Below are 21,290 nucleotides of genomic sequence, written 5' to 3'. Positions count from 1 at the left end.
TGCATGCAGAATAAAGTAATGAACAAAATTCAACATCCATTTAAGATTAAAAAAAAAAAAAACTCTCAACAAAGTGGGTATAGAAGGAGCACACCTCAAACAATAACAGCCATATAAGGCAAGCCCACACCTAACATACTCAACGTTGAAAAACTGAAAACTTGTCCTCTAAGATCAGGAATAAGACAAGGATGCCCATCCTCACCTCTTTCAACACAGTACTGGAAGTCCTAGCCATAGCAATTAGGCAAGCAAAAGAAATAAAAAGCATCCAAAATAGGAAGGAAGAAGAAAACTATCACTATTTGCAGATGACATGATACCATCTATAGAAAACCCTGAAGACTTAAAAAAAAAAAAAAAAAAGATTCAAAACAAAAACAAAAAAGAAAACCCTAAAGACTCTATCTAAAATTCATAATAAATGAATTCAGTAAAGTTGCAGGATACAAATCAATATACAGAAATCAGTTGTATTTCTATACACTTAATAATGAAGTAGCAAAAGAGAAATTCCTTAAGAAAACAACTCCATTTACAGTTGCACAAAAAAGAATAAAATACCTAGGAATAGATTTAGCCAAGGAGATAAAAGACCTATACTTTGCCTACCATGAAACATTGATGAAAGAAATTGAACATAAGAAAGATAAATGAAAAGATATACTGTGCTCATGTGTTGAAATAATTAATATTGTTAAAATGTCCACAGTACCAAAAGCAATCGACAGATTCAATGTAATCCCCATCAAAATACCAGTGATGGTTTTCCCAGAACTAGAACAAAGAATTCTAAAATGTGTATGGAACCACAAAGACCCTGAATAGCCAAACCAATCTTGAGAAAGAGGAACAATGCTGGAGATATCACAGCCTCAGATTTCATAGCCACAGTAATGAAATCAGTATGGTAGTGGCACAAAAGCAGACATCAGTGGAAGCACTGATCAATGGTATAGAACAAAGAGCCCAGAAATAAACTCATAAATATATGGTAAGTTAATCTATGACAAAGGAGTCACAAATATGCAGTGGGGAAAAGACAGTCTCTCAATAAGTGGTGCTGGGAAAACTGGACAGCTACATGCAAAATTATGAAATTATTTTCATTACCACTACTTTACAGCATATCCAAAAATAAATTCAAAATGGATTAAAGATTTAAATGTAAGACCTGAAACCACAGAACTCCTGGAAGAAAACATAGACAGTAAGCTGTTTGATACCAGTCTTAGCAATATTTTGAGGGGCCAGTCTCCTCAAGCAAGGGCAATGATAGCAAAAATAAACAGGTTGGATTACATCATACTAAAAAGCTTCTGTACAATGAAGTAAACCGTCAACAAAATGAAAAGGCAACTTACTGAATGGGAAGAGTTATTTGCAAATCATACATTTGATGAGGGTTTAATATCCAAAATATATGGAATTTACACAACTTAATTTAAAAAACCAAACTACCTCACCAAAAAATGGGCAGAGGACTGGACATTTTTCCAAAGAAGATATACAGATGACCAAGAGACTCATGAAAAGATGCTGAACATCACTAATTATCAGGGAAATGCAAATCAAAACCATAATAAGCTATCACCTTATACTTGTTAAATTGGTTTTTATCAAAAAGACAAAAAATAACAAGTATTGGTGAGTACGTGGAGAAAAAGGAATCCTTGTGCACTGTTGGTGGGAATGTAAATTGGTGCAGCCTCTATGCAAAACATTATAGAAGTTCCTCAAAAAAATTAAAAAAAGAAATGCCATATAATCCAGCAATTCCACTTCTGGGTATTTATCCAAAGAAAATAAAAACACACATTAGAAGAGATATGTGCTGCCTTATGTTCATTGCAGCATTATTTACAATAGCCAAGATATTGGCTAAGAAGCAACATAAGTGTTCATTGACAGATGAATGGATAAAGATGTGGTGTTATGTTTGTGTGTGTGTGAGCACACATGCGCGCACACACACACACAGAGGAATATTACTCAACCATAAAACAGAAATGAAATCTTGCCATTTGTGACCACATGGATGTACCTAGAGGGTATTATGCTAAGTGAAACAAGTCAGACAGACAAACACAAATATGTGATTTCACTTATCTGTGGAACCTAAAAATCAAAACAAATGAACAGAACAGAAACAGACTCACAGATACAGGAAACAAACTGTTGGTTACCAGAGGGGGTAGGGTCTAGGGGGCAAGCAAAACAGGTGAAGGTGAGTAAGAGGTACAGATTTCCAGTTATAAAATAAATAAGGCATGGGGTATAATTATACCCCCATATATACCCCTATATTCCAGCATAAGGAATAAAGTCAATAATACTGTAACAACTTTGTACGGTGACAGAAGCTAACTGACTTATTGTGGGTATCATTTTGTAATGTATAAAAATATCGAATTGGGGCACCTGGGTGGCTCAGATGGTTAAGCGTCTGCCTTTGGCTCGGGTCATGATCCCAGGGTCCTGGGATCAAGCCCCACATCCGGCTCCTGGCTCGGTGCGCAGCTTGCTTCTCCCTCTCCCTCTGCCTCTCCCCCTGCTCAGACTCTCTCTCTCTCTTTCTGTCTCTGTGTCTCAAATGAATAAATAAAATCTTTAAAAAAATAATAAATAAAAATAAAAATATAAAATCACTATGATGTACATCTGAAACTGATAGGATACTGTAGGTCAGTTGTACTTCAGTATAAACTTTGGGATGTTTAAGTCTTATAAGTTTATGATAAACATAACTTTGGGATATTTAAATCTGATAATTTTAGCCTTTTTCTCTTATTTAAGCCTAAATTTTTTTCTTCCTTTGGGACCATTAGTAAAAATTAATGTACAAGATAAATACAGATGGCATTTAGATGATAATATGAGTAGAGAGCAATTCCTAGATGCCTTCTAGTTGGATATGAAAACTATTGTAGCACTATTATTCTGACAATTTCCTTATTAGTTTTTTTCTTTTCATTTGAAAAACAAAACAAGGGGTGCCTGGGTGGCTCAGTTGGTAAGCGACTGTCTTCGGCTCAGGTCATGATCCTGGAGTCCCCGGATTGAGTCCCGCATCGGGCTCCCTGCTCAGCAGGGAGTCTGCTTCTCCCTCTGACCCTCCCCCCTCTCATGCTCTCTCTATCTCATTCTCTCTCTCAAATAAATAAATAAAATCTTTAAAAAAAATAATGATGAAAAACAAAACAAAAAATTATTAAATAATTTCCACATCTCAGCTCTTTTGCTGTGTAATACCATGAATGCAGTTATTTCTAAATTGTATAGAAAGGGGAAAGGAGGAAACTAGATAAGTTCAAGAAATGAAATGAAAGGAACTTTTTAACCACAGAGTAACAGTGACCCAGAGAGATATGGATTAGAATTAGATGCTGTTGGATACCACATTTTCCAAAATAGCATAGTGCTATGAAACTCCACAAAATAATCTGATACAGAACATGGTCAGGGTAGAAAGGAATATTAATAAAAGGTTCAGTGTTCAGTTTCAATTTCTGAAAGACCTCGTTGACATGTATTTATTTAAAAAACTAAAACAGACTTTTTTTTCTTCCCTTCCCCTTTTTCAGGATTGGAGACACCTTTGGATTTGATTAGACTTCAGGGAATACCACCTAAGGAGTAGAACATAAAGAAGCAAAGAAGCAGTACCCCCTGGTGGGCATCATAGTCAATGGGGAGTCACTGCAACAGGTATGCATTGAGGGGAGGGGAGTGACCTGAGCTAATTTCAGCTCAGCTGTAGAAATAGACTCTATCTCCACTACCACCCCTCCCGAAAAAAACCCCAAATTCTGATATATTAATACAAAACCACACATTGACTCTTTAAGGCAGTAGCAATTCCGAGGTTTAAGTAATGGTGACTTAAAATACATCTTGTCTTGTTAAGTTAAAAACATTCAAATTATCTATTCTGAAAGTGATACAGTGGTTAGCTTCTGGCCAGAGGCATGCACACTGCAAATATGGATAGGAGAAAATACTAATGTTCAACTGTTATACATTCACAATCTCTTACTTTAATTCCCTCTACCAATAAAATAATTTGTATATGTCATTTCTCACAATGATTTTATGCTAAAAGACTAGAAATATATGCTGATTTCTGTGTGCTAAAGGAATGGAACATTGAGATGTCAGTCACTCCTTCAGGGATCAAAAAACTCTGATTTTTGAAGTGTGATTTTATTTCTATTGATTGACTGGCTGATTGTAGATTTCCCAAAATGTATAGTTTGAGCTAGGGAACAGTTGCTTTAAAGGGTATGAGAACCTCCTTCTATAGTGGGCAGAGTGTTATTTCAAAGGATTCTTGTGGGAATCGAAGAGATGTATCTGTTGAATTTGAACTACTTCATTTCAACCATTTTCCCAATTAAGACCATTTAAAAATGACTGTATCCTGCCACGGTTCTACAGAAAAATAAACACATTTTCATCCATCTATGTACAACTGAACCCTATTAGGTGATACAATGCATGCGTTTTCTGAAATAAAAGCATTCTCAAGACTAAATTTTTTTCTTTCCTACACATTTTTTTTTTTTTTAGGAGAAAAATGTTACATGTTTTGACACTGTATCTGTCTTTATATTTGAACTTCTGGACCATTCCTCACTTCCATTTCCTAACTATTACTTTCTGTTTAGTTGTATGCCTTTGGAGCTCTGAGCTATTCCTTTTCTTTTTTTCTTTTTTTCCTCAGATAAAGCAGAGTTTAAGAATTTAGTTTTCATGAGGCTTCAATTAAAAAAAAAAAAAAAACACTAGCCTTCCTGTTACTCTGGTCACCCACATGACAAAAAGGAAGTTAAACTGTTTGCTGACATGTCTCTTATGGTTTGAGTCTGAGCTTCCTTCATGAGTAGTCTTGCCAAACACTCGGCTTCCACAGACAATCTTTTGTGGGAGGTGACCTCATTGGAATCTAAGAGCAAAGGCTAAAAAAAAAAAAAAAAAAAGCCATAATAATTAAAAACAAACCCTACTCTGGTGAAGGATTGCTTGGTTCACATTCCTAAAGTAGCTGGAAATATACTTCCTGGATAGTTTAATAGAATAGTAGGTCTCTTCTCTTAAAAACAACTCTTCTTCCAGATATTCAAGTTCTGGCTTACAGTGCCACCATCTTCCAAGTTATTAGAAAGGGTTTAGGATAATCTTTGATTTTTTCTTCTTCTCCATCATCCCTCACTCATATTCAGTTAATTATTAAGTTCTAACATCTCTTCCAAAATTAATCTGCTACTCTCTTACTACAGTATCACTTTACTTTTAGACTATCGGTGTGCCTGTAAGTTTTATGGTTAATTTCAGTCTCTCTAAACATTCTCTTCACTTTGTCTCCACTGTTTATCTTGTGCCTTTAACACATTGGACATGTTTTCATAATCCATGGCAAGAAACCAATAAGGAAAAGTGTCCATTGGCACATGATCTTATTCACTGCTTTGTCTAAATTCTTACCTTATTACCATATCCTTGGGCATTCCTTTTGTTGACCGTTAAGGACTAAAAACTTTGCCTTCTCTCCTGAATTCTTTGATCTGTCATGTGGTGCTGTTTTTTTAGTCCCAAGTGGTTCCTTTCTGGGAAAGTGATCTTAAACTTGTTTTGGAGATTGCATCTATCCAGGCATACCAGTACCCTGACTTAGCCCCAGGTGCCCATCCCATCAAGTGGCTGGTATATGTGTTGATTCATTTGTTATTTCTGTAAAGGGCATGGGACACTAACCTTCCTAAAATGGAATTTTGACAATTTGATTAATGTAGTTATAAGACATCAATGACTCCCCTTTGACTGCGATTCTGGAACCAGGTAGGCCCAATATCCAGTTTTGTCACTCATGAAGTGGCAAGCTATGAACCTCTCTATGACTAAGTTACTTTATCTGATAACAACTGATGAATTGTTTGCAAATATTTCACTTTTGATTTTTGCCTTTGTGTTTATAAGTAAAATTGGTCTGTACTTTCTTTGTTCTGTCCTTATCCGCTGTTGGTATCAACATTATCCTGTCTCATAAAATGAGTAGGATGGTTTTTCCACTTCCTTTCATATTTCTGAAATAATTGGTACAAAGTATTTATGTTCTATGATTTAGTAAGTAAACTTCATCTCAAAAAATCATCCGATATGGGAGCTTCCTTTGTAATTATTTATTAAGTTAACATATATTTTCTTCAATTTTCTTTTTTTTATATTTTACATCCTTTCATTATGTGCTTTTCTTGACTAATTTTTACAGATATACTTTTTTTTTTGCTATTTTTCTTACTCTTACTTGTGGTTTTCCATTTCCACTTACAGAGTCCACCTTGACATTTTTTTTTTTAAGATTTTATTTATTTATTTGAGAGAGCGAGTGGGAGAGAGCATGAGAGGAGAGAGGGTCATAGGGAGAAGCAGACTCCCCGCTGAGCAGGGAGGCAGACGTGAGACTCCATCCAGGGACTCCGGGATCATGACCTGAGCCGAAGGCAGTCGCTTAACCAACTGAGCCACCCAGGCGCGCCCCCTTGACATTTTTTTTTAAGTTTTTATTTAAATTCCAGTTAGTTAACATACTATGTAATATTAGTTTCAAGTATACAATATAGTGATTCAGCACTTCCATACAACACCCAGTGCTTATCAGGACAAGTGCACTCCTTAATCCCCATCACCTATTTCCTCCATCCCCCCCACTCACTTCCCCTCTGGTAACTGTCAGTTTGTTCCCTATAGTTGAGTCTATTTCATTGTTTTCCTCTCTCTCTCTCTTTTTTCCCCTGCTTTGCTTATTTGTTTTGTTTCTTAAATTCCACATATGAATTTGTCTTTTTCTGATTGCTTATTTTATTTAGCATAATACTCTCTGCCCACTGATGGATGAATGGATAAACAAAATTATGGTAGGTATATCCATATAGTGGAGTATTATTTAGCCTCAAAAAGGATGGGAATTTGGATGCATACTATAACATGGATGAACCTTGATGCATTTTTATACTAAGTAAAATAAGACAGTCACAGAAGTACAAATACTGCATAATTCCACTTATATAAGTTTAGAGTAGTCAAATTTATAGCAGACAGAAAGTAGAAAGTGGTTGCCAAGGGCTGGGCATAGGGTGGGGAGTTATTATTTAATGGGTAGGGTTTCAGTTATATAAGATAAAAAGTATTCTGGAAATGGATGGTGGTGATGGTTACACAACAGTGTGAATATACTTGATACTATTTTATACTTAAAAGCTGTAAAATGTACATTTAATGTTATATGTATTTTACTGCAGTAAAAATATTTATATTTATAAATATTGTATAAATATAATATTTCTCAAACAAATCCTAATTTTGGAATGTCTAACTTCTGAAATGAGAAAAGGAATTTAGCACATAAAACTACCCTCTGAACTCTTTCCTCTTTTCAATGCTATTCCTTTCCAGATGTTAGTTCTGAGTTTTTAAAACAAATTTAAAAAACGGGTATTATTTTTAGAGTTAATAGTTCATAAATATATGGAAGAGCTTACCAATTTTTTAATCATCACTGTTTTGTGCATCCTCACTTTCACTTTGGGATAAACATTTCATTTTGCTTAAGTATTTACCAAGGAATTATTTTTTTTATTGGAAAGTCTATGTATAGTAAATATTCCTGATCTCTATGATGGAGAATATTTTTATTTCAGTTTGGCAGGGCATGAAATTCTAATTTGACAATTATGTTCCTTTAGCATTTTCCCTCTGTTACCATCTGGTGTCTACATTCCTGAGAGAGTTCCATGGTCAGTTGAATTAATAAAACTTCAAAAGTACTGTGTATATTTTCTTTTGCTTTAAAAATATTCCCTTTCTCCTGATATTGTGCAACTTTCCTATGCTACATTAAGGTGTGGATTTTAGTTTTTTGTTTTGTTCTGTATGTACGTGTGTGTAGTATTTTATGTGCTAAATTTAAATTCATTATTTTATTCAAATCAGAAATATTCTCAGTCACTTTATTTTTTCAACATGGCTTTTCTAATATTCTATTTTTCTATGTTTTTAGAAATCATAGTGGCATATATTGAAGCTCATTAATCTGCCCTTTATATGTCTATATATTTTAAATATTCTTTCATATTTTTAAATCTTTTTGTCTTTCTGTTATATTCTGAATCATTTTTAAAATATCTTCTGATTTATTAATTCTCTCTTCAATTGTGTTCAACTTAGATTCTATTTTAAATTTCCACAATTACTTCTTAGTCCAATTTTTTAAAAAATTATAACTGCCTAATTACTTAAAAAAATTCTTTTACATTTTATGGATTGTATTTCTTCCTTTAGATTTTTGAGGATCTTTAACATACCTATTTTAAACATATTTTAAATTGCTTTTTAAAATTTTTATTTCAGTAGGATTATACTTCCTGTTGATTTTGCTTACTGTCTTTTTTATCATTAGAGTTTCTTATTGCCTTGGAGCTTTATTTTGTGAACTCATCCTGAATTGGCATTCTCTCTCATGATTCCCCCCATGGAATGGTTTTAGGTTACTTTTCTTAGGTTGTTCTCCATTGTCCAAGTCTTAGTGTTTCAAGGCTTCAGGGCTGGCATGGTACTACAGAGCTCAAATATGCAGTTCTTACTCCCATCAGTAGCTTGGGCCAAGTACTAGTTGCAGTGCAATCTGTGTTCTTGCTATGAGACAGGCATTCTCCTTCACAAAAGGTACAGATCAACACCACAATTGCAGTTTTTTCCATCCTGATTTCATGGGTGCAGAATCTTGCTTGCATACCGTTTTATATGTTCTTCCACCAAATTGGAAGTACATCTAGTACCAATTCTTCTACAGGAGTCAGATGTCCAGCCAATTTGTCCTTTCTATAGTCCGTTTTATTTGGCTTTAGCCAGATAAATCTCTGGAATCAAACCCTTCTTACCAAGTTTTTACAGCTTACTTTTTTATGGCCTATTATTTTTTATAGCTGTGCGGTGATATTTGAGGACCCCAGGCTAGTTCGTCCCACTCAAACTGTAGATGAGTTCTATGGAAGAGACTTCTCAGCACCTAGCCATATCCATTCTCTCCTTCTTCCTCACCAGAAGAACCCTGAAAAATGCCCAGCTGAAAAATTATTAAACCTGTACATTGCATAAGCATGGCTTTTGGGATATAATAAAAATAAAACCCATTTTGTCTTCTATGGTCTTTAAATCTACTACATATATAAATAAAAATTCTAATAGGCCTCATGAGTGTCCTGCTCAGTTTAAGTAAATGAGTAAGGTGATGGTCACTGTAAGTGATAAAAGCATCATTTTGGTAATTTAAGTGCTCAATCTTATGTAATAATCAAAACCCCAAACTTAAGGCTGTGTTTCTTCCCTTCTCTTAGGAGGGACCAACTTTAGAATGGTTGCCACGTTTCCGGAACACTTGACTTGGCATTTTCTTTCTCCCTCAGCCCCTCCTCTCCCACTGCTTCTGGTCCCTCTGTCACTGGAATCTGGGAAGCAGATAAAGAACATCCTTCCTTGAGTTGCGCTTCCAGTTCTCTGGGCCTAGCAAGTGTGTAAAGAATCTTTGGATTTTTCAGAAGGCTGTTTTGTCCTTTTACTTTGGGGTCCCCTCAACTTCTGGCAAAACCACTCTGGTGAAACATTTTTTGTTTGTTCGTTTGTTTAAAACTACCAGGGTGACATTACTAATTGAGTATAATATTGTCTCCAGGATTTGTGTACTTTGACCTACTTCTAGGAGAGGCAAGGCCCCAGCTACTGTTCCACTGTCCCCTGCCCACTGTAGGGCAAGAGCCACCACCGCCACGCATCTCCAGATGTCTCACATGCATGACAAATTCTAGTCCTGTGAGCTCTTACAACTATAGGAACTATAGCAGTGCTCTCTGAGAATTCTCTTTGAAGCCAATCTCACTGTGCTGTTCCTTGAAGAACAGGGTGGGACTCAGCATGGCCAAGAAATTTTCATAAATCAACTCCCTCAAAAGTCTTCCCTCAACACTTCTAATAGCCTCAATGTTGCACAAGCTGTCTAAAAATGAGTCTTTTAACTTGATATTCTTATTGATCTTTACCTCTTATTCCAAACTTCCGCTAAATAACTCATCACAGTACATTTCTTAGGAAAAAGAGATATGTGCAGAGATAGTTTTGTGAGATTCTGGTTAAGCTCCTTTTCCTTTCTGGTTTTGTTTGTTTGTTGTGTTTTTTGTTTGTTTGTTTGTTTGTTTTGAGTTGTCTAGGAAGGAGTTATGATGGAGTACCAGCCCAGACTGCAAACTCAGGAAAAAAGCACAGATTTGGTTTGGGCATTCTTGAACAAGTGAAATAATGTATCTCTAGATTTTTATAAGAAAAATAATTTAACTTTAGGTTTTAATTTCACTATAGCCAGGTATCTTTTACTAGAAGCTGAATGGGCTTTCTAATTGATACGCATACTAAGAGAGAGAGAGGTTCAGAGAATTGCCAAGGTCAATGGGCTGACTGAGACCCCTTTCGATGCCCTAATCTGTGGCCTGAGAGAAAAATGCTAAGGACTGCATCCTTATCTCTGTTCCTTTGTCGGCTTTCTGTTGGGTTTAGCCAATGGAAGACAGAAGCTGGAGCTTGGACAGTAGGAAGAGAGAAAATTTGAGTATGTTTTGTCTGTTTCCTCCAGCTTCTCTGCCTGGGCAGTTGCTGCAGCCTTCCCCAACTACCCTTCCAGCTTGAACCTACTCCCCCTCCCCAAACACACACACAGCTCTCACTGGGAAATGGTTATCCATGATCTACCCCTTGTCCCTCCAATTTAGGCTTTCTACTGCTGCTAGTCTCTTAGAGTCTCAACATCCCTCGTCACTAATTTAATATTGCGATACCATCCTTAAGTATTCTTGAAAGTTCTGTTATGTTGTCCATCTGGGGTGAATTATCCTTCCTGTGGGTCCCTGACTAACTCTACTATATAAGTATTAAATATAGTCAAGGCAGAACTTCTAAGTCTAGTCTTCCTTTCCTTATACCGCACAGTATTTCATTAAACTTGATTTTCAATGATTAAGTTTTATATATTGTGATGTTTTACCATAAAAAACAAAGAAACTTGGCAAAATACTTGTCAATATGGATATATATGTGTGCACTAGGGTGATTTATCCTAGTGAACAATATATTATAAAAATAACATATACCATTTATCAACGTGTATCTTTTTATTTTCATAGCTTTTATTCCCTCAGCATCATAAAATGCACATGTAACCAATAGGAAAATACAATGCATTATAATTTACCTTGTTACAGAGAAATTTCTTATAATATCACTTTTAATTCCAACAAAATGGAAAAGAATAATATATGTAAAGCCTCATTTCCTATATTGAAGTCTTTTTTTCAAACTAAACACATTTTTATTCTGATACTCTAACAAGAAAATAGTGTTTTTCAATGTTATCTACAAAGTAAAAAATGCAGTGCTCTCTTCAGCAGCACATATACAAGGTAAAAAATGCAATTATTAGAAGATCTTTATTCCAAAATTAGAGTTCTCTGTATATATTCAGAAAGCATGCCCCTTTAGTCCTCAACACTGTTAGATGGTAATGACACTAAAATGAAAAGATTTGCTGTAAAGTGATCGTATATGTTTTACTCTGGATCCTCAAGCAGTAAATTCAAAAGGGAATGCATTTCTCTTTGTTCAGTACCAAAATGCATGTTCTCTCCTTTTATCTTTTTCTTGCTGCCCCTGTGACATTTGCTACAATGCATTTGTATGTTCAGTTATTGCCCCACACATAGAGAATGAAAAGGCAAGTAGAAGTTCTATCAACACTATCACTGTAATTTCTAGAAAATTATTTTTCTGTATTGTGTTACATTTTCCAGTTTTTGCATGTACGTCTCTCACAATTCTTTATTTTTATGTACATAGTAAACAGAAGGATAATATGGATCTAGAGATTTATAGATTACATAAAATCTAGCCACTGATCATGAATGGTCATAATTTAATATTAAACTTGAAGACATAAATAATTTCCATTACCTCCTTCTTCCTCCTAGTGAAAATAAAGAAAATAAACTATGTCTATGAAGAAAACTAAGAGCTGCCCTACATCTCAGAGGTATGGATGGACAGCAGATTAAGGCAATGGCAAACATAAACTAGGGCTTTCAGAGGATAAGAAAAGTCCCACGGGGGTTTCAAAATTAAAATGCATTGAACTACTTAGATCCGTCAACATTTCGCTAGTAAGAGGGATAGGTTCAAAACGTTCTACCTCATTTGCTAGATCTTGCTTCTGTAAGGCAGAGATCAGCCACCTAGCAACAGCACAAAAGATTCTACTCTGACATAGTTAAACTCATGCTGGCTGAGCAGGAAGAAAAGCTATGTAGGATCAGGGCAGAGCTGGATGGCCTGCAGTTCCCGTGCCACTAGGGAGCCTGGTTTGGGAAACTGTGAAATTCATTCTGAGGAATGACTTTGTGTCAGCATTCTTCAAGGCTCAGGTCTCTGAGCGCCTCCCCTGGGCTGTGCCTCTCCCCTCCCCTTCAAGAGTACGTTGGACACATGCACACAGCACACACGGCAAAGAAAGAAAAGATGTCATCTCCAATCAACTGCTATCCCATTAAAGCTCAGCTGTGCACATGCTAGGAAAATTGATGAAAATTGTGTAGATTAAGAGGAAACATTTTCCTATGCAGCTCTTTTAAGATCAGTGAAGTAGAGAGGTTTTTCAAGTTCCTAATCCTTATAATATAGACAGCTATCTCTTGTTCTCTCTTTTAAAGCAAGTCCTTTGGCATTAGATACTGCCCCAGAAATAACCCACCACTTTTCTTCCAGGAGGAAAGAAATATCTACTTAACAGTCAGGTCATACCAGAGACTTTGGAAAATATCTGGATCACAAATCCCTGTCACCAGTGACCAGTAAACGAAATCTGGGCCATGTCCTTCCTTGCAGAAATGCCCTTCCTGGATGAGTCAACAGGTCATTCAAGAGACACTTACATCAAATTGTCAAAGCAATGCAGTTTTCAGCTGTGAAAACTTATGCCTGGCATGAAAAGTCTAAACACAATTTTACGGTTAAGTGTACAAACACATCACAACACTTTCTTTCTGGGAAAGGGGCAGAGAAGGAAAATTAGGTATTACTGTGCTTTTCATTTTCATGACTCTTTTGGCATATGTGACTGGAGAAGGATCCAGCTTTGGGAGTGAGGCAGGGAGGGAGGTTTAGTGAGAGAGGTTATTTGCTTCATCTTCAATCACATTCCTAGTCTGTCTGGCTTGTTTGGCTCTGCACAAGGCAGAAAGTGTGTAATACTTTCTGACAACAAGGGAAAAAAATCCAAGGGACAGGCACATTTATCTTGGAGACACTGTTAAAAGCAGCCAGTTGGCTCTGCCTTTTACTGTAAGCAATGTTATTATTTTTTCAATACTGTAACTGTTTTAAAGGCCTTTTTAAAAAAATGCATTTCTAAGTTACAGAAACAGTATTTGTTAAAATAAAAATGGACAAACTAAAATATGAAATTGCCCTATCTCCCAAAGCCAGTTTCCTTCTAGAGAGGTCACTTACAACTCCTAACAATTTGACGTGTACACTGCTAGACTTGTTTTTCATTTTTTATATACACTCACACTTACACATCTTCTCCCCCCCATAGAATTTTAATATGCATATTATTGTGGAATTTGCATTTTTCACCTAACAATGTAGATACTTTTCTATGTCAGGATTTATATTTTCCATTTTAAAAACTGGTTTTATAAGATCACATTACACTGTTTTGAACTTAAATTTGTTTTCAAAACAGTACTTTAAGGGCGCCTGGGTAGCACAGTCAGTTAAGCATCTGCTTTTGGCTCAGGGGTCCTGGGATCCAGCCAGGCTTTGGGTTTCCTGCTCAGCGGGGAGTCTGCTTGTCCCTCTCCCTCTGCCCCTCCCCCCACATGTGCACGCTCTCTCTCTCTCCCTCTCAAATAAATAAAATCTTTTAAAAAAAATGGTACTATAAAATACCAATTTCAGCATGTTTACCTTCATATTTCTTGTTAATATGTCAGTAGGCTAGATTCCTAGGACAGAGGTTGCTGAGTTAAACAGTATGAATATTAAAATCCTGAATGGGTATTTTCACTTTCTTTCCTAGAAGTTTCTTTTCCTAAATGTTGTATATTTTGTTGTATATTTAGTTTCCTAAAATATACAGATTATATTCATATAATCCATATATAAAAGTGCCAGTGTTTCTACATGCTCACAAATAGTGGATATTACTAGTTTTTTTGTCACTTTAATAGGTAAAACTGGGATTTCAAAGGTTTACTTTGCACTTAACCTATTAATGAATGTTGAATTTTTTTCAGATGTGTGTTGAGCATTTATATTCATTCTTCTGTGAATAATCTTTGTCTAGTTGTTTATTACATAATTTTTATTGCTTTGAGGGAACACTATATATAGATAATTAATATAATAATTAATCCTTGTCTGTAGTATATACTGTATAGCTTTCTTGTGGCCTGTTATCGTGTTATTAAGAAAAGACATCATATATATATACACATATGTGTGTGTATATACATACATATGATGTCTTTCACCATACTGCAGTTTTAATTCTGTTTGAGAACTATCCATGTGATCACATTTTCAAATTTGTTCATCTTTTGTCTTATGGCTGCTAATAAACTTATAAGTGGCTTCCATACTTCAGGATTTAAAACTGGTCTTTTATTCTATATTCTCTCTAAAAGTTTTTATAATTTTACCCTGTCCATACCTTTATTAAATCTGGAATTAATTCATTGTGTAAAATGTCAATAATAATTTATATTCTAAATAAATGCCTAACCAATTGTTCTAATACCAGTTATTACTAGTCCAATCCATCCATTCTCATCAACTTGAAATGCTGCCTATTTTATCCTGATTTCACATAGCTACACTAATCTATTTGTAGAATCTTTATGCTTTTGCAATAGCCTATTTGTGTATTTCTGTCCTGGCTCCCCATTATATATTACCAGGACTTTATAGCATACTTTAATACCAACTACAACAAATATCAATTCTTAATTTTGCTTTTAAATATTATATTTATGTTTCCAGGTGGCCTTTAAAATCCACTGGCCTGAAAAACCAACAAAAATCTAGAACACTGAAAATGTTCTTTGGTTGTCATTTGTATAATATTGAATATTGCTAATTCTAGAAAGTAAGTTCATGCATTTCTTTTTCCTAGCTACGTAATCAGGTCCTTGAGCATTCCTCACGTGAGCTCTGCAGTTTTCTGTATATGGGTCTTCAACATGTACTGTTAAATGCAGGCCTGCATATATTATAATAGGCTGTGAATATCTGCAATGATATTTGTGTTTCTTCTTCTTCAGTATGTTTAACTCTTACTTCTTTGTGCTTCTTTCTTTGGTTAAAACGTCTTGAGCAAATAGAATAATCCCAGTTGCTAACAGACCATTATTTTTTTTATTCCTGGTTTTAAGAGAAATGCTTTTAGTTGTTTTTTTTTTTTAAGTAGATAGACACGTTTAATTTTTGGCAGAGAAGGACTACATCTTTGGCTTTTCAAATTTCTACTGTGTCATTCAATCTACTCAATTTTAATACCTCTTCTTCTTGGGGACAATTTTGGTAATTTATATTTAACCAGAAAATCATTTCTTCCATGTGTTGGATTTGAAAAACAGACACCCGCATGGCCTTTCAAGCTTATAGCATAAAAGATATCTAAATGCCCTCCTCTTTAAATTGACTTTTTAAAATTTTGAAATGATTTTCATTTATAAAACATTTAAGTTTATTGTGAATATTTGTTAGTCCTTAGTGCTTGAATACTGTGTTTGAAAAAATAACAACAGAGGCCACGATCTTAAATTTTGATGATTTGTTCTGTATTCCACCTCATAAAGAACTATTGTTGGTTGCTATGGAGATGATTTTGATGATGTTAAGTAAGAAACTGGCGAACAGATTACTAATGCTTTCCATTTAGATACAACATTTAAAAAAATGCTCTTAAGTAAATAAAACACATATGAATTATACATTTCAGCAACACATAAGCCCTTTTCAGTTCACAGCTCCATGGTGGCAGAGGATGTTAGTTTCTTAGTGAATATCCATTTTCCTCTTCCCCCTTAGAAAAAGGTTAAAGTCATTTATTCAAAGTCATGGCATTAGTAAGTGGTGGATGGAGTTTATACCTAAACTCTGGTTTACCTGTTTTTAGATTCATATTCCAGTCTTTTTTTGTACATTGCACACAGGCTATGACTCACATGAATGTGGGTTCAGAGAGAGTTCTAGAGAGGAGGTTCTACACAGGTTGGGACATAAAAGATGAATCTAGAGTTTTTTTTCAAGTAGTCTAGGTGGGAAGGTATAAAATGGGCAAAAAGTAATGACATGAATGCCCACAGGAATAAAAGCGCATAGTGTGTTTAAAAAAAGCAGCAAATAGCCAAGTGCAAATAAAGCTTAGTCTAGATTTTCTGTAGGCATTTGATTCATATCTCTACTCATAGAATCTTGCAATCATAGAATCATGAGCCACCTAGTCAAATCTCCAAAGAGGAAACATGCCACAGCGGTTGATAACCTAGGAGTATAGACCTTGGGCAAAAGAATCTGAATTCTACCATTTTCTTTCTTTTTTTTTTTTTTAAGATTTTATTTATTTATTTGAGAGAGAAAGCACAAGCAGACGGAGTGGCAGAGGGAGAGGGAGATGCAGACTCCCCACCAATCAGGGAGCCCAACACAGGGCTCCATCTGGGATCGTGACCTGAGCTGAAGGCAGACGCTTAACCAACTGAGCCATCTAGGCACCCTGAAATCCACCATTTTCTTGCTTTTTGTGTCTGGGAAAATTACTTAAGTTCATTCCACTAAATGTCATTTCATTAACTGCTAAATTAGTACATAATCATCTGCCTTATAGGTTTATGTGAAGGCCAAAGACATGTCAAACACTTAAGAGGTTCTGACATGTTATTATCAACAATAACATCCAGACTTTTTCTTAAGATTTTTATTTACTCATTTGAGAGAGAGAGAGAGAGCACGAACATGAGCAGCTGGGAGAGGCAGAGGGAGAAGCAGACTCCCTGCTGAGCCGGGAGTCTGAGGTGGGGCTCCATCCCAGGACCTGGAGATCATGACCTAAGCCCAAGGCAGACATTTAACCATCTGAGCCACCCAGGTGCCCCTACTCTCCAGATTTGTAACATTTGAGTCAAATGAAAGAACTACAGGATAGTTCCAGTAACTCTTCTGTATTTCTTCATTTTCCTTTATGCTGCCCCCCACAACACCTTTCTACACTCCTTAACTGTTCCATATTCCAGGTATACCCCACTGTGTGGATATGCCATAGTTTATTCAACCACTCTCTTATATGTAGACATTTAGGTTGCTTCCAATATTTTGAAATTATAAGAATGCTACAGTGAGTAACTTTGTTACTCTTTATTCTTATAGTATTGGAGTTGTACCACCAGTATAAATTCTAGAAGTGGAACTGCTAGGTAAAAAGTATATGGATATATAGTTTTTTTTAGATATTGCCAAAATCACCTCCATAGAAATTATACCAATTTCCATTTCCACTAGCAAAATGCTTGTTTCTTCACATCCTTACTAATAGAATATGTTGCTCATCAGAGAGGTGAGAAAAAGCATGTTAGTATCATTTAAATTTGCCTTTCTGTTATGAAGTTGAATTTTTTTGATATGTTTGATCATCATTTTATATAATAATTATCAGTTTTTTTAATATGATGTTTGGTCTTTTCCCATATCTTGAAATAGTTCTTTAAGTATTAGGGATATTTCCTTCTTCTGAGATTTATGATATAAGCATTTCCTTTCAGGTTGCCATTTGCCTTCTGATATTGCTTATGGTATTTTTGTATCATGCAAAATATTATTTTAAATCAAATTTTTATGTAAATTTATCGGTGTTGTCTTTGATTGCATTTGGGCTTGACTCATTGAAAAAAGCATTTTCTTACATCCAGAGTATAGAGAAATTTACCATGTATTTCTCTAGTATGTGTATGGTTTCACCTTGCATTCTGCTCCACCTGAAGATTATTTTTATATGTGTATGGTGTGATGCATGGTTCTAATTTTATCTTTTTCCAAATAGCTAACTAGTTGCACTGACATTTCTTGTTAAAAAGTTCATCCTGTCCAGTGATTTGAGATGCCATTTTTATCATTTACTAAATTTTCATATGCACTTGAATATATTTCTAGATGTTCTATTTCATTCACCTGAAATGTCTTTCAAGTGTCTGTACCACATTGCTTTAACAATAAGAGCTTTATTCCATTTATACTAGTCGGGCTCCTCACCCCTAATAGCTTATGTTTTTCCGTGTTTAACCAGCCAGTCCCATGTTCATTTTCCATATGAACTTTAATATCTAATTGTTTAACCCCACAGAAAGCTTGTGGGTATTTTTGTTGGAATTGCATTAAATACATAGATTAACGTAGGAAGAACTAAGATCCTTTCTATTTTGAGCCAGCTCTTCAGAAGAAAAAATATGTTTCTACTTGTTCAAGTCTTTGGGGATTGTTTTTATCATAGAGGTGTGGTTTTATTTTATTAAATTTATTCCTAAATACTTTATCTTTTTTGTTTTTATTGTGAATACGTTTTCTTTTCCTTTGCCCCTCTAGTTTTGTTTGTGTACATACACAGTCGTCTCTGAATGCTAATTTTATCTCCCCCAACCTTACTGAATTGTTTTTAATTTTTAATAACTTTTTATGATTAATTTCCTAGGGTTCTCCTGAGATACTATCATGATAATTTAACTTCTTTATTTTTTTTTTTGAGACAGAGAATCTCAAGCAGACTCCACCCTGAGCTTGGAGCCCGATGTGGGGCTTGATTCTGTGACTCTGAGATCACGACCTGAACCGAAATCGAGTCAGATGCTTAACTGACTGAGCCACCCAGGCCCCTTTATTAATTCTTATGCTTTTTTTTTTATTTTTGGTCAAACTGTATTGCCTACTACCTCTCATTTGATATTAAATATCAGTGAAGACAGGGGTCATGTGTGCCTTTGTTCCCAATCTTAATGGTAATGTCTCTCATAATTCTCTATCAATAAGATGCTGAGTTTAATAAGGATTTATATCAGTTGGATACCAATTCATATTTTCCTTATTGCCTTTTAAAAAAAAATCAGGAATGATAACTGAATTTTGTCAAAGACTTTTTTTGCAACTCTGGAGACAATCACAATGGGTTTCTTTGTTTCTTTGCTTTTAGAAGTCTAATACTAGACTAATTATTTGGTCTTTTTCCCTAGAGGCCATGAGGAGACACATGAGGAGAGTCTTTATATATATATGTGTGTGTGTGTGTGTGTAGATAGATAATATTAGGCAAAACACCTGTCCCTCCCATTCTTGAAGGAGTATATTTTTCTTCATTTTGAAGTCCCATATTTTTATTAGGATATGTCTTGAGTTTCTGGCTTTGTGTCAAATTTCCCAGGTAATTTCTGGCCCTTTCATCATGTAAATTCATTCTTCTTTCATTTCTCAAAGTTTTCTTGGATTAGAGTTTTAAATATTAGTTCCATTCCATTGTTTTATTTTCCTGTTTAGGGACTCCAGTTATATACATGTTCTTTATCTTCCACTTCAACTACTTTCTCTTTGAATTATGTACTATATCTCCTTTTTGTTCCCTTGGTTATTTTCCGAACTTTGTTCAGAATTCTTTAAAAGATTTAATTTGAATCTATCCTCTCTTGGGAGAATGGTTTTAATTTAGTCTTTCTTTTCTATTTCATTTCCTTCCTGGCTTCAATCAATTCTTATTTAATTCTTATTGTTTTGTTATCCAACTGTACTTAGACTTTAAAATCTCAATTAAGTTTTACTCCCCACCCTCCATGTCCCTAAATTTAACTGAATTAATATTTAATTCAGTTTGGAGTCAGGGTCTTGGAGTTCTTTCTTTTTTGCTTCATGTTTCTTTGTTTTTGTTTTGTTTTGTTTTTGATGGGGAGAAGGAGAGTGTTTAAAAGTATCTTTAAAAGTACAGATACTTTTCCTTGAAATTTCAGGACTTTACATTTGTATTCATTCATTTATACTTCATTCAGTGTATTATTCAAATAGCTCTTACATTGTCAAGTGTGTGTTTCGGTCCTAGCCATGAAAAGGTGTGGCAAATATGACTCTTATTTTCTAGGACAATGGTCTTCAAAATGTTGCCCACATACTCTGTCTTTAACAGTTAGAAATTCCAGTTGACCATTTTCCTCCTTAAACTGATATTTTGACCCCTTTCTAGCAAATATTTATCCTAATTTAAAACAGTTTATACTTCAAAGCCTTTGATTATGTTTTCAATCTTTTCTGCACCAAAAATATGAACATAGTTTTTTTTTAATTTTCATTGACTATAATTGTCCAACAGTTATCCTTATGAAAAAAACTAGTAAAAATTGAAAATAAATTTTGATAGTCATAAAGAATAAAGTTTTAATTGGAAATATATTTCTTCATAGGATAGGACAGGTTTCAATAGGTAGTTTAGTAAAACCAGTACTTGTAAAATAACAGAATGAGGGAAGCAATAGAGGAGCCAGGAAGGAGTGAGGCATTCTCTCTGGTTGGTCTGGGAGAGGCTTCCCAGAAAAATTGCCATGTATATTGGATCTAAAGGATTAAAAGGCATCTTTTGGGCAAGTAAGGTAGAAAAATAAAATTCTAAGTAGAGGGAACAGTGTGTGCAAATCTGAGAGAAAGAGAAGAATATGCCCTGCCCAGGCAACAGGCCTTTTTGGACATGTTAAATCTGTAATGCCCATGAGACACCCAAATGAACTTTTGTGTCTTATTGGCAAATGAATTTAAGAATGTGGAATGTAGTGGGATAGGGTAGCTGTTGATAAATTGTATTCAAAAATCTATAAATTAACCCAAGCTTTGATATTTTTCTGCCTACCTTCACTAACGTACATATCTATGAAATATATAATATATAATTTATATATAATAAATTTATCTATATATATATAATTATATATGCATTAATTTGATACTGTTTCCTATTTCTTTCTTTTAGCCTTGATGAATTGATTTTTTTTTTCTTTGTAACCTCTTTCCTGCCCTTTGGAATTTATATTACATAGCTCAATCTATTTTTCAAAGAAAGATTGATATATCAAAGTAATATAATAACCAAGCCTCCTTAGGTGAGGAATAATTTC

The 21,290-nt window shown here is 34.8% G+C and overlaps 1 protein-coding gene across 1 annotated transcript in view; it reads right to left on the bottom strand.

Annotated features, from left to right (window-relative positions):
* Positions 1-16,060: 16,060 nt before the first annotated feature.
* Positions 16,061-21,290, bottom strand: part of MALRD1 (MAM and LDL receptor class A domain containing 1) — a 259,630-nt gene continuing 254,400 nt past the window's right edge. Inside the window, exon 17 of the mRNA XM_081818907.1 lies at positions 16,061-16,180. Coding sequence (XP_081675033.1) covers positions 16,153-16,180 — 28 coding nt within the window. The 3' untranslated portion in view covers positions 16,061-16,152. The remainder of the gene's footprint in view (positions 16,181-21,290) is intronic.

The sequence above is a fragment of the Leptonychotes weddellii genome, chromosome 5 (genome assembly GCF_054177405.1).
Source record: "Leptonychotes weddellii isolate Sample4059 chromosome 5, ASM5417740v2, whole genome shotgun sequence".
Lineage (NCBI taxonomy): Eukaryota > Metazoa > Chordata > Mammalia > Carnivora > Phocidae > Leptonychotes > Leptonychotes weddellii.
This window is presented reverse-complemented; position numbering and strand designations above follow the sequence as displayed.